The 13893-nt window shown below is 40.8% G+C and overlaps 1 protein-coding gene across 10 annotated transcripts in view; it reads left to right on the plus strand.

Annotated features, from left to right (window-relative positions):
• The window catches only part of NLGN1 (neuroligin 1), a 645947-nt gene extending 637192 nt beyond the window's left edge, over positions 1 to 8755 (plus strand). For all 10 annotated transcript variants that reach the window (XM_083739352.1, XM_083739347.1, XM_083739345.1 and 7 more), the window contains 2 exons: positions 2274 to 3063; positions 5921 to 8755. In XM_083739352.1, the coding sequence (XP_083595478.1) occupies positions 2274 to 3063; positions 5921 to 6755 (1625 nt within the window). In that variant the 3' untranslated portion in view covers positions 6756 to 8755. The remainder of the gene's footprint in view (positions 1 to 2273; positions 3064 to 5920) is intronic.
• The last annotated feature ends 5138 nt before the right edge of the window (positions 8756 to 13893 follow it).

The following is a 13893-nucleotide window of genomic DNA, read 5'->3' on the forward strand; positions in this document are numbered from 1 at the left end:
CACCAGTATAGGGAGCAGCGTGGGGCAGATCCCACAAACCCATTTACTGATGGAGAAGAATTCTTAATCCAATTTGAGTGTATTCTGCCATAATTTAAAAGAAAATTCCTCGAGTTCAATGTAAATGAAATCCAAAGAATCGTTCAGAAGCTGAACTTGGATTCAGAATTCTATTGATTTGTGCCGTGCTGGCAATATTAACCACCGTAATGCAATGCAGAGTTTGAAACTGACCACGCTGATTGAAGATTACAGTCAGTAGTAAGCATATTGGCTCTGTAGGAATATGAGTTGCTTTCAATCGGTCACTATTTTGTGAGAGGGATTCAACTGCAAACCAGAAAATTAAAGGTTTGAACAATTAAAGCGCTGCATTCCAAGAAGCAACAACCACCCACTTTTACAAAAATCAAACTTTCTGTGGTAAGGAAAGTGATGGGGGAAAGCACTGGAAACTATGGGACAATGACCTATTTATGGAAAATCTTAGAAACTCAGAACAACAAGGACTGATCACATCACCTGGAAGCAATCTTAAGTTGATACCAGTGACATTTTCATGGGTCCTGTTGAAGTGCCACCTTCTTGGGGTGCTGCAAACAAACAATAAACTAAAATGTGTAATTCAGTATTTGACTTTTGCATACTGAGGCCTTTTCCTACCTCCTTCCTCCTCATGCGGAGATAGTAATGAAGTATGTGGGCCTTATTCCATTTGTTTGAATCTAGGAATTCTCGAACCGATTGATCTGTTCCTTGGAAGAAGGAGGCCTATCATGTACCTATGTTCAAATAAACGTGGCCTCCTCCATTGATTATTTTCTTCCCAGAAGGAAGGAGAGGTTTCTGTGTGATGCCACGATGAGGATGCTGCCAGTTCACCTCCACAACTCAGTTCTTGTGAAATGTGAAAAAAGGAGTGGTTTATAGGGCATAAAGGATTAAATAACTGCAGCAGAGTCTTTTTTTCCTGAAACTCTGAGATGAGGGACCTGTGGCCCTCCATACATTCCCATAATCTCTGATCACTGGTCATGCTGATTTGAGCTGGTCAAGTCTCAAGTGCATCTAGACAGCCACTTGTTCTCCATATCTGCTATAACAATTTAGTACAACAATTTTATTCAAAATAAGCCACATTCTTCATGGACGAATTGTGACACTGAAGACAGCATAAATACATGGGCATTAATGCTTTGCAACCAATGTTCAACTCATGTTTTATTCAGTGGACCATGTGCAGGAATGATCCACCAAATAACTATACTCTTTTCTTAGTAATATTAATATCGATTTATCTACTACTTATATGTATGTCCAAATGGCTTCAAAGTGGTTTAAAACTATAAAATCAATGCATAATTAAAATACACAAAGCAATTGCATCAAAGCAGTAAGAGCATCCATAACTAATATATACAGTAAAACAAGTCAACTTTTGACAATGAAACACAATTAAAACAATAAAACCAGAAGTTCAGTTCAGGTGAATGCTTGCCTAAACAGTCTTCCAGAGCCAGAGGAATGCCAACACTGTTGGGACCTATCATAGTTCAGCAGGGAGGGCATTCCACAACACTGGGATCTCCAATGGAAAACCCCGTCTGTGTGTAACTTAGGATTGGCATTTTATCATTTGTATACAGATCAGGGTGGGCAGAAGGCAGATCTGAATCTTCAGGCCATCTTGACTTCTGATTGCTTAACAATAGCACAAATGAAACAACCCTCCTTCTGCCCTAAATTTTACTGCTGAAATTCAGAAAACTTGGGAGAACACAGGGTAGATTTTGTGTGTGGAAGGCCTGTGAGCCCCATTATGTTCTATTACTAGTGCCTGAACTCAGAATTATTTAATTCTAAGTGTATTGTTTATTTGCACCTGGCTCCAATTGGGGGATCTTGTGGTTATTGTAAAATGCAAAGTAGGCACTGCAAGTTTTAAGTTTGCTCGTCTCACTTGTGTTCTCTCATTAGTCTACAACAATAATATATAGTTTTTGTTTGGACACAACTGTATTACATTGTCTAACTGCACATATACCAATGAGTTCCTCCTCCACTTCCTTATCATTCTCATTCTCATCATCATCCTCATTTTTAAAAATATTATTATTATTATTATTATTATTATTATTATTATTATTATTATTACCTAATGATTATATTGCAAAAATGAGGTGTTTTCCTAACTTAAATATTTTAAGCATGTAACCACTTAGCTATTGCTTTCGGGTCTGTTTTCTTACCTTGTCTTCTACCTTCCCATACAGGACTTTTTCAAAGGGCAATAGCTCAAAGTGGAACAGCTCTTTCCAGCTGGGCAGTCAGTTTTCAACCTGCAAAATATGCCAGGATGTTGGCTACAAAGGTTGGCTGCAATGTGTCCGACACAGTAGAATTAGTAGAATGTCTACAGAAGAAGCCTTATAGAGAACTTGTCGATCAGGATATCCAACCAGCCCGATACCACATAGCCTTTGGTCCAGTCATTGATGGGGATGTGATACCAGATGACCCTCAGATATTAATGGAGCAAGGAGAGTTCCTCAACTACGACATAATGTTGGGCGTCAACCAAGGAGAAGGGTTGAAATTTGTCGAAAACATTGTCGACAGCGAAGATGGCATATCTGCAAGTGACTTTGACTTTGCTGTTTCAAACTTTGTCGATAACTTATACGGATACCCTGAAGGCAAAGATATACTGAGAGAAACAATTAAATTTATGTACACTGACTGGGCGGATAGACATAATCCTGAGACAAGAAGGAAAACACTGCTGGCTTTGTTTACCGATCATCAGTGGGTTGCACCAGCGGTTGCTACAGCTGATCTTCATTCAAATTTTGGATCACCCACATATTTTTATGCCTTCTACCATCATTGCCAAACAGACCAGGTACCTGCATGGGCAGATGCTGCTCATGGAGATGAGGTTCCTTATGTATTAGGAATCCCAATGATTGGTCCTACTGAATTGTTTCCTTGTAATTTTTCCAAAAACGATGTCATGCTGAGCGCAGTGGTGATGACATATTGGACAAACTTTGCAAAAACTGGGTAAGTAATTGATGAGCTTCTAAGGCAGATCAAGATTTTGGTCAAATCAAGGCCTATCCTTTCTCGTGACACCCAGATCACAAAGAAGGGTTTCCACATTGGTAGTTGTAGTTTCATGTGTTTTCAGATCATCAGCTTACAACAGAGAGCAACATATTTAAAATGATCCAGAAGGGGCATAATCAAAGCATTTCATCTGAAATTTCCCTTAAAAGGATTTACCATTTTATCTCTTAACACTCTCAGAAGATTACATTTCTCTACTAGTCTAGTGTATATCTCTGGAATTGTAGGGAATGATATTTTCCCATGTTCCCATTGTTGTTGTTGTTGTTTAGTCGTTTAGTCGTGTCCGACTCTTCGTGACCCCATGGACCAGAGCATGCCAGGCACTCCTGTCTTCTACTGCCTCCCACAATTTGGTCAAACTCATGCTGGTAGCTTTGAGAACACTGTCCAACCATCTCGTCCTCTGTCATCCCTTTCTCCTTGTGCCCTCAATCTTTCCCAACATCAGGGTCTTTTCCAGGGAGTCTTCTCATGAGGTGGCTAAAGTATTGAAGCCTCAGCTTCAGGATCTTCCAGTGAGCATGTTCCCATTACGGCTGGGGATATAAGCTAAGTTCCAGTATAATTATCAGGAGTTGTCAACCACTTTATTGATGTTACCTTGTTAGGCTTTTGATTTGAGATAGTCTGATGACTAAATCTAAATAAATGAATCTGATCAGATCTGCATTGCAGGGGGTTGGAATAGATGATCGTCAGGGTCCTTTCCAATGCTACAATTCTAAGATTCTGTTCTCACTGTATGGAAGGATTAAACTGACATCCCAATCAGCTCTAAATGATGCCTAACACTTAAACTCAAAAGACAACCAGGAGGAGAATGGGCTTCATTGGATGCCAGGGTGATATTACGCTATATGTGCAGCAGCAACCATGAGAGAATGAATCGTGCCCTTGTTCAATTTTAACATTTTGAATATTTTAACTATTTTAGAAGCAAGGTGCATGGAAACAATAATGTGCGTAATTATTATATTGAAGTGTAAGGGAGAAGACCAAAACCCAGGAAGCTGCCTTAACGCCGTCAGTCCCCACTTCACATTTCACCTCTGCTGCTATGAGCTCACTGGCAAAACGTCTCTCTCCTTGAGCCTCCCCCCACCATGAATAATATGAGGACAATGCTGCCCTATTTTATAGCATTGTTGTAATAATTGCAAAGGGGTGATGAATGTAAAGTGTCTTGAACTTTCAAAAATTGCCACATGAATGTTAATCATTTCTTCTAGTTCCAATGTTCTGGTGGTGAGTGCTCTTGCTTAGGTAGCTAAAAGGGCAACACCCAAGCATGAGAGAGGAGGTGGAAATAGGCTTGGGAATAACCTGAAGGGTGAACATTCAGTGGGTTTAGGGGGAGGATTTCTCAATGAGAAGGGAGCCTGCTCAGTGGTCATGAAATGCTAACTGATTGTTGAGAGGAGGGGACATAAAAGCAAGTGGGAAGGAATATGGAATGAAGTACTGGAGTGGACTTGGCTGGCTGGCTGGCTAGAGTAGTGAGAAGGAGCACTCCAAACTTCAAGATTCTGTTGCAGGTTCGACTTACTGTTGTTATTCTTGTGGGCAGCAAACGTAGCAGGGGTATTTGGTTCATTTAGCTCAGTCACTGTTACGACACGAATCCGTCATGCATTTAGCATCAAAGGCTGTGTGAAACTTTTATCTTCAGAAGACGCTGCACCCCTGAATACCACTTGCTGGAAGTCAATAGTGGGGAAAGTATATTGACTTCATGTCCTGCAAGTGGGCTTCATGGTGACACCTGGCAGGCAACTGTCAGAAGAATGAAGTTCAGCTCTTGATCTGATCTGGACTCCTCTTACATTATACATACAGGAGTGTCTCCACCCCTACCATTCAGCCCAGACACTGAGCTCTAGCTCCAAGGGTCTTCTGGTTGTTCCCTTATTGTGAGAAGTGAGGTTTACAGGGAACCAGGCAGAAGGCTTTCTCAGGAGTGGCACTCACCCTGTGGAACACCCTCCTATCAGATGTCAAGGAGATAAGTAACTATACAACCTTTAAAAGACATCTGAAGGCAGTCCTGTATAAGAAAGTTTTTCATGTTTCATGTTTTATTATGTTTTTGTATATGCTGGAAGCCGCCTCGAGTGGCTGGGGCAAACCAGTCAGCTGAGTGGGGTACAAATAAATTATATTATATTATATTATATCTGACCATGTAACAGATGATATGGCATTACTAAGAGCTGAGCCCTCTCCCCAATGTTTTGCTGATCAAAAGCCAACTTCATAATATGTTTTTTTAAAATAAATAAATAAATAAATAAATAAATGCTGACACTACAGTGGAACCTCGGGTTACAGATGCTTCAGGTTACATTCGCTTCAGGTTACGGACTCCGCTAATCCAGAAATAGTACCTTGGGTTATGAACTTTGCTTCAGGATGAGAACAGAAATCGTGTGGCGGCGGCACAGCAGCAGCAGGAGGCCCCATTAGCTAAAGTGGTACCTCAGGTTAAGAACAGTTTCAGGTTAAGAACAGACCTCCAGAATGAATTATGTTCTTAACCCAAGGTACCACTGTATATGAAATATTTGTGGGGCAGGGGGAGAGAACATAAAGAGAGTCCTGCCAGATCTGGTCAAAGGCCTGCCTATGTCCACATCATGTTCTCACAGTCTCAGGCACGATACCCATGTGAAGCCTGCAACCAGGACCTCACTGTAATGATGTTCTCCCCACTTGTGATTGGTGTTTGCTTTTCCAAAGCTGGAGCCATTTTCAGTAACATTGAACATGTCCACTTTTTTTTTTCTCCTAGGGATCCAAACCAGCCTGTCCCACAAGATACTAAGTTCATTCACACGAAACCCAATCGCTTTGAGGAAGTAGCATGGACCAGATACTCTCAGAAAGACCAGCTTTACCTTCACATTGGATTAAAGCCGCGAGTGAAAGAACATTACAGGGCCAACAAGGTGAACCTGTGGTTGGAACTGGTACCTCACCTGCACAATCTTAATGACATTTCACAGTATACCTCTACGACGACTAAAGTGCCATCAACTGATATTACTTTCAGACCAACCCGGAAAAATCTGGTACCCGTAACTTCAGCCTTTCCTACAGCCAAGCAAGATGATCCCAAACAACCGCCAAGCCTAATTTCAGGAGATCAAAGAGACTACTCCACGGAGTTGAGTGTAACTATTGCTGTTGGAGCATCTTTGCTGTTCCTGAACATTTTAGCCTTTGCAGCTCTCTATTACAAAAAGGACAAGAGGAGGCATGACGTCCACCGGAGATGCAGCCCGCAGCGTACAACTACCAATGATCTTACACACGCACAAGAAGAGGAAATAATGTCCCTCCAGATGAAGCACACTGACTTGGGTCATGAATGTGAATCCATCCATCCACATGAGGTGGTTCTCAGGACCGCCTGCCCCCCAGACTACACACTAGCTATGAGGCGGTCACCTGATGATATTCCTTTAATGACCCCCAACACCATTACAATGATACCCAACACTATACCTGGGATTCAACCCTTACACACATTTAATACATTTACCGGTGGACAGAATAACACACTGCCCCATCCTCACCCACACCCACACCCGCACCCCCATTCACATTCAACAACTAGGGTATAGCCAGACAAGGTGAAACAAACTTTTTTTGTTTTGGTGGATTACAGTGGGTAATAATTACAGAAGACTTCACTTGGCTTTCAACCTACAAGACTCTTACTATTTAAATATGGAGAAATATGATGTGAATATACATATCAAGAACTTTGGGGATTTTGGGGGGGAAATGAACTGTACATATATACAAATGAACTTTTAACAAAAAGAGAAAAAAAAGAAATTATAACTTTTTTGCAATTGCTTGAAGCAGTTGTCCTGAATGATACTTTTTTCATTCACATTCAAGTATTAATTTTTTGAGGATTTAAGTTACGTAATGGAATTAGGCATGTGCAACACAAAAGTGGGAAAGAAACTATGACTGAAATTTAAAAAGTTCTATGAATATGCACAATGGGACACGTTAATGGAATGTCAGATAATTTTCACCAGTTTTTATTTGGAACTGTTTTCTTGTGTAGACCATATTTACATATTTGGATAAGTATACAAAGCACTAGTGCTGTTAAAAGGCCTTAGAAATGGGCTTATATGCTGAGATCTGCCAGTTTAAAAAAAAAGGAAAAGGGAGAAAAAAGGAAATGAGCTTTTATAGTCTGGCAGGTTATCACATAAGTGCTGTCAGTATAAACATTGCGGGAATAAAGGAAACCGGATATTTTAGCACGATGTGCATGATAATTTATTATGCTTGGTGGCTGTGCTGCTGATTAAGCCGTAATTAAAAAATTCTTCTTGTCCCATTGGAGTTCTCAACAGAAGCTTCTTTCCTCAATTGGCGCAACCTAAAGGAGGTTTGTTTTCAAGGGGGGAAAAACCATAATCGACAACCCCGAAATTCCCAGTAGCTTCCCAGTAATGGAAGGCATTACAGGAGGTCTTAGAAGTGTTTGGTGGTACGGTTGGTGCATAGCAGAGAACAAACCCGGATAGGAATCCCAAAAGAACATGAAAGGCAACTCTGTATGTTTCTAAATGCTCTCTTTTCTTTCCACCCAATTAATTTATAGCGATAACAATGTGACTAAGGGCATCCTTTGATGAAGCACTTAACATGTTGTTGAAGGCTCATTACAACCTCTTGCGTTTATACCAGTAAAATAAAATTTAAAAAATAATAATCCAAAGATTTATTTGCAAGGAATATTTTGCAATGTGTAAAGATGCCCTCATCCCCTCCCTGCCCAAATCACAACGATTACAGCTCTCAGTAATTCTGTTGACTTTGTTATATTGCACTGAGGAAGTTCATTCCTAGGATTTCTGAGGTATTCCTTTTTTCCTCTGCATTTTCTCTTCAGCATTCCTGTAAAGCTCACTCAAAATCAAAGGAGATCTCTCTGCAGAGTACAAATATTGATACAGAGGCTATGGGAGGATTGAAGTCACCATCTGGAAAATGTTTTACTTCTGCATCTTACTTAATATTGTCCTGTTTTGAAAGGAATGGTCTAAAATGAGAGGAAGGTCTTTGTATCCCTTCCCCCCTGTTACTTTTGGATTTTAAAGAAATGGTATGTCACGGTCATTTAAAAACAAAACAAAAAAACAAAATGTTTGTATGTGTAATCAGATGTACATTTATATTTAAAAAAGAGAAAAAAAATTGAGATGGACTAAAGAGCACATCCCTGAGGAATACTTTCTCTCTTTTCCTGTATTATATTTCTATTAGAGTAAAGTTACGTGATTTTTTTTTATTTTGCATTTTTTCAAATTACTAGCAATTTTGATAGTTTGTAAGATAACGCGCAGAACTTTCTCTGACAAACTAACTGCAGTAACAGAAATGTTTCTTTTCAGTTACTCTTTTTCAAGATTGAAAGCTTATTACACACACAGCAAATTGTATACTACTTGATGGGGGGAAATAAAATCTTTGTACTTCTGGGCCATTCACGTTGGCTGCTGAGTGAAAAAATAAAGCTAATCTGGAGAATGGATATTATAATTATTCCAATGCTAAGAGACCTGATATTTGCTCATTAAAGAGCTCAAATGTTTATTGCTGTTTTGTCATTTTTTTAATGAAGTAATGGTAACTGTCTCAGAATAAAGAGTTATTTCTTGAGATCAGTCTGGCTTTTGAAGACTTTGGTACGCCTTCTACAGCTAAAAATAATATAATAAACAAATAACAACCATCACTTTGGGGTTGCGACTCCACCATTGAATTCCTTATGAAAGTGTAAGTCACAAGCTGTAACCGATGACATTCTTGCCTGGAAGTAACTAAGCACCACTAAACACACTGGGACTTACTTCTGAATAAACATATATAAGACTGGGCTGTGTGTTTTTGCAAGGTAGCAAAAAGTTGGTTGCTGGAAACAACAACTTCAGGTTTTATTTTTAAACACACATTTCAAATAATATTTTACAATTACAAGAAAAGGTTATGCAGCAAATAAACGCTTAGAAATTCAGCTCTTAGCACATCAAATACGAGTTTAAATACGAAAGTGGAAAATAGACCCTTTTTTAAATTTTCAAGTGCTTCCTTTAGTTCTCCTTTCCTTTCCTTTCCTTTTTAAAAGCACACAATACAGATAGATTCATGGCCCCAGTTATTAAAATTCCCTCGTAGAAGATGACACAGGGAAAGTCTTCAAAATTCAGGATGGTCTATGTGCAATTTCTGCCTGACGTGGTTGTGACTGTGACCTGCCAAATGTAAACCAATAAAAAGAATTGTTTGCCATCGGATAACTATTGTTTAATCAGAAGATTGTATTTTGCTATGTGAGTAATGGAAACAAACCCGGGGGGAGGGGAGATGACCACAAGAAATATTTAAATGAATTGTTGTAAACCAAGATTACACATTGATGAACAAAAAAACCCAACAACCCCAAACCCATAGAAAACCAGGTTGATGTATTTTTTTTTTTAACAATAAGAAGACAAAATAATTTTCTGTCCTAGATTCCTGGTGGTCATATATCTCACTTTAGCTCTCTCTTCCTCATTCATATTCCCTCTCTCTCTGTTCTTGTTTATGTTTATTAGTTAAAAATAAATGATACACCCCCTCTATACGCCCTCCTCTACTTTGGGCAGCCAATGATTTTATTATAATTGTGAATTATGAAGGGACTAATGCAAATGTAAAGTTTATTTTTTACTTGCTCACAAAAGCGCAGGATGGTGATCCTGCGCAATTGGAAATGGAACATAGGTATATATGTGGCTGCACAAAATCACAGTCATGGGTGTTGCAACCCTTGACATTCCTCATTTTCAGCTCTGTGTTGGGGCATATCCAGTGTGTGCCCTGTCTCAAGTTCCCTGTAAATTCCTGTGCACATATGAAAGTATTGGGTCTATCAGCGTCTGCATTTGTTTTTATCAAGGGGGAGCAGATTCCTTTGGAGATTTTCTTCCTCCGTTACACCAAGTGAGAAAACCCTTGCAAGTGGAAGAGCTGCGTCAGGGCTGGGGAATCTGTGGCCCACCAGGTGTTCCTGGACTACAAAGCCCATCATCCTTGAGCACTGGACACAGGCTCCCCAGCCCTGAGCAGCCTATACAAGGCCCCAAGACTTGTAAGAAACCACTGGATGATGATGCATGCCTTCAGTAGGGCAGGGAAGGAGATACTGGCCCTCCAGATGTTGTTGGACTGCAACACTTTTCATTCATGGATCATGCTGGCTGAGGCTGGTGGGGGTTTGTTTACAACAACATCTGGTGGATCACAGGTTCTCCATCTCATATAGGAGAGGGATCAAGAAGCTCTTGGGCAACCATGGAGAGCACCATCCAACTTGCAACTCTATAATTGCAGAGCAGAAGTTAGGATGAAAGTGGAGGGATGTCCCCACACATCATCCAGTTTTGAAAGGCCGTGATAGTGTTGCTCTGGTTGAAGACATCTGGGATGTGTTGTCGTTGTTCATGAAATTTGTCAGTTGCTTTATCTTGCCCATGGCAACCCAGAGCAACTTACAAAAAAAACCAAACAAACAGACAGTGAACCCCCCATAGATACATGAAAACCAAGAGAAAAGAGAAATATATCAAAAACATCCCAGTCACTACTAAAAGGCCACAGGTAGTTAAAGACCAAAGGCCTCATTATGGAGGGAGCCACAGAGTTAAAAATGGCAATAAATTTTGGAGCTCTTTCCTGAAGTTTATTCCCACCAGAATGTATAAATGTTTTTTTTGGGGGGGGTTCCCCCCTCCACACCTTTCAAAATAGACCTTTGGGGGGGATGAGTGAGATATTTTATTTCTTGCATCTTTCTATCAATAAGTTATCCTATGTAATCAAAGAGGATTCAGCGTTCAGAATTCATGCGAAGCGACTGCTTGTCTTCACTGCCTTTGCATATTTGTCAATGTATGTGTAAGTACAATGAAGTATTCTTTTTTATCATTTTTTTAAGAAAAGTATCTTGGACAAGAATCTTAGACAAGAATCTTGGAATCACATTGGAATCATTGAAATCATTTCCCGCCAAATCGTTTCCTATAGTATCTTGAAAGTATTATCTATGCACAAAATAAACTACCTTGGCATTTGGTTAGCAAATAGAACCTTTGCTGCCCAAGGTTCCTCCCTTGTCCCCCGCCAGCCCTTGGATAAGAGGTTCTGCAGGTTTTCTGCATTATTTCACATTAAAGCATGGAATAGCTGCCTCTTTCTCTCATGCAGATTGTTTTATCATTGTGACAGAGTTGTACAAAGGCTAGCACCTGTTTTGTTACCACCAGGCACAGAGAAGGATTGCTGTTTCCCCAAAGTTTCAGGATGAAGATGTACATGTGCACACGTTTATGTACCTTTGAACTTACTTTTTAAAGTCAGGCAGTCCATCTCTTTCTCAAGGGGAGAACGAGGCTGCAGGCCACCTGTGGCACTGATCCATTGTGCTCCAGCAGTCCCCACCAGCTGAGGATGGTCGCTGCATTTTGATATCTGTCTCTTTTCTGCTGTAGAGGAGATCAGAGGAGCACTTTTTTAAAAAACCACCACAATATTTTGTTAGCATATGCACCTATATATCAGACACTGCACTAGTTTCTTTTTGCATACTTGCATCTTACAGCATCTAATTAGTAAATGTTGCTGAATGGTTTGGAGTCACTTATATTCTATGTAACTAGACTAGACCTATTTTAGGATTAAACTTCCTTAAGGTTTTTCCCCCAGGTTAAAACTCCACATGTATGGTCTTTGGCCAATGGAAGTGAGAGACAAGTAATGGGGCAGAGAGGGAGAGATGGAGAGAGAGTGGGGGCAGACGGACAGAGATGACCCACCCACTTTTTTCTCTGGGTTCACCAAACTCTGCCCACTGCTGGTATGTCAGCCTGACAGATAACCACTAAGTGAAGGTGACCCTCAACAGGAAAAATAATGTTCTGTCTTCAGCCCTAGGTGATCTATCATGCATGCATTAAAGAGGTTATAGTGAACTACAACAGTTTCATAAGTCAGTGCAGGATAGATTATTGCAAACTCAACAGCAGATGGAGAAGACTTGTCATCGCAGTAGGGCATGCACAGGCTGTGATCTTCAGTAAAGTAATAGGCAATGTGACTATCATGATAGATAGATAGATGGTCAATTTTCTTCTTCACTCGTAATACTGGAACCCAAAGCTGAATGTCAGGAGAGTCAGGCCAAGCCAATCCAAGCCCTTCTTCACAGAGTGCATAATTGGACTATGAAATTTCCTACCATGAGATGTGATGATGGCCACCATATAAAATGGCAATGAAAGATGATTAGACAAATCAATGGAAGAGAAGGCTGTTGTGTCGTGTGAGCTATGTGTTGCCTCCACAGCCAGAGATGCCAGTTGCTGGGGAATGTTCTGCATAGGCAGCTGGTTGCCCATGGTGGGAAACAGGATGCCAGACTAGGCAAGCGTATGGTCTGATCCAGTGGGACTTTTCTTATGTTAAGCAGAAGTAGTGCTTAAGCAGAGGTCTGGATGTGATGAGTCAGTGAGCAACTCTTGCAAGCAAGCAGGTAGCAAGTAGCGCTGGAAGAAAGGAGGGTTAAGGGTGTATTGAAGGAGGTGGGTTCCACTGGCTTCAAAACCTGGGACTGAGATGTAAGCAAGGGTGCTGTAATCTTAATCTGTGAAAATTTGTTAGATAGGCAAATCGGTATTCAGCTTCCTGGCATTCAGGGCTTTTTTTTTTCAGCCGGAACTCACGGAATTCAGTTCTGACACCTCTCAGGTGGGCACCATTGCCATTATAAGAGAACAAGGGGAGGCATTCATAGTGAATTCTGGCACCTCTTTTTCTAGTAAAATAACACTGCTGGCATTTTTCATTTGAATCACACCACCTGTGAACCCGGTTTCACACTGCAGATGAGGGATGTTGCTTTGCTGGGGGGAGGGAGGAACCCACACAATATGCCTGGCATTCACCCCCAAACTTGGACGTGATTGCAAAACTGCCCTGGTATGTTCAAGAGAAAAGCACATATACACCCACACGTGACTTATTTTTAGCTGATCACCTGGCTAAACGTTTAAGCTGGTTTTAAATAAAGAAGCCACTTGATTGCCTACTGAGAGATCGGCCGCTCTCAGAACAGCTTCAAGTCTGTGCATGCCTCTTAAGAACACAGTATCCAGATGAGTCAGGCCAACGGCCCACCCAGTCTATTATCCTGCTTCTTTCAATGGGCAACCAGATCTCTTCAAAGGCCAGATCTCTCTAGGAAATCCACAAGACGTACATGAAGTCAAGAGACCTTCCATGCTGCTTTTCCCCCTGCCAACCTGATAGCCAGTGATACATTGCCCATTTTGCTCTATAGCAGGGACTGAGAGCCTGTGACCCTCCAATGTTATTGGACTCCAACTCCCATCATCCTTGGCCATTGGACTTTCTGGCTAGGGTTGAGCTGGAGTTCCACAATATCTGAAGTGCCACTGGCTCCCCATTTCTGCTGAGTTGTATTTGGCCTTGAAGCCAAAATAAAGGTGTGCAGTGTTTTCTTGGAGATCTTGGTCAGTGTTAGAGTTACCAGCTCATTTTGCAAAAAAAGAAGAAGGTATAATTGGAGCACATGCCGGGGTTTCTGCTCCTGTAAACCTTGCAGGAAATTGTACAGCGCAATTTCTCTTGGGTATGGGAGGCTCTTGTAAGCAACCGTTGCGCATAAAT

The sequence above is a fragment of the Podarcis gaigeae genome, assembly GCF_964106915.1.
Source record: "Podarcis gaigeae genome assembly, chromosome: 5".
Lineage (NCBI taxonomy): Eukaryota > Metazoa > Chordata > Lepidosauria > Squamata > Lacertidae > Podarcis > Podarcis gaigeae.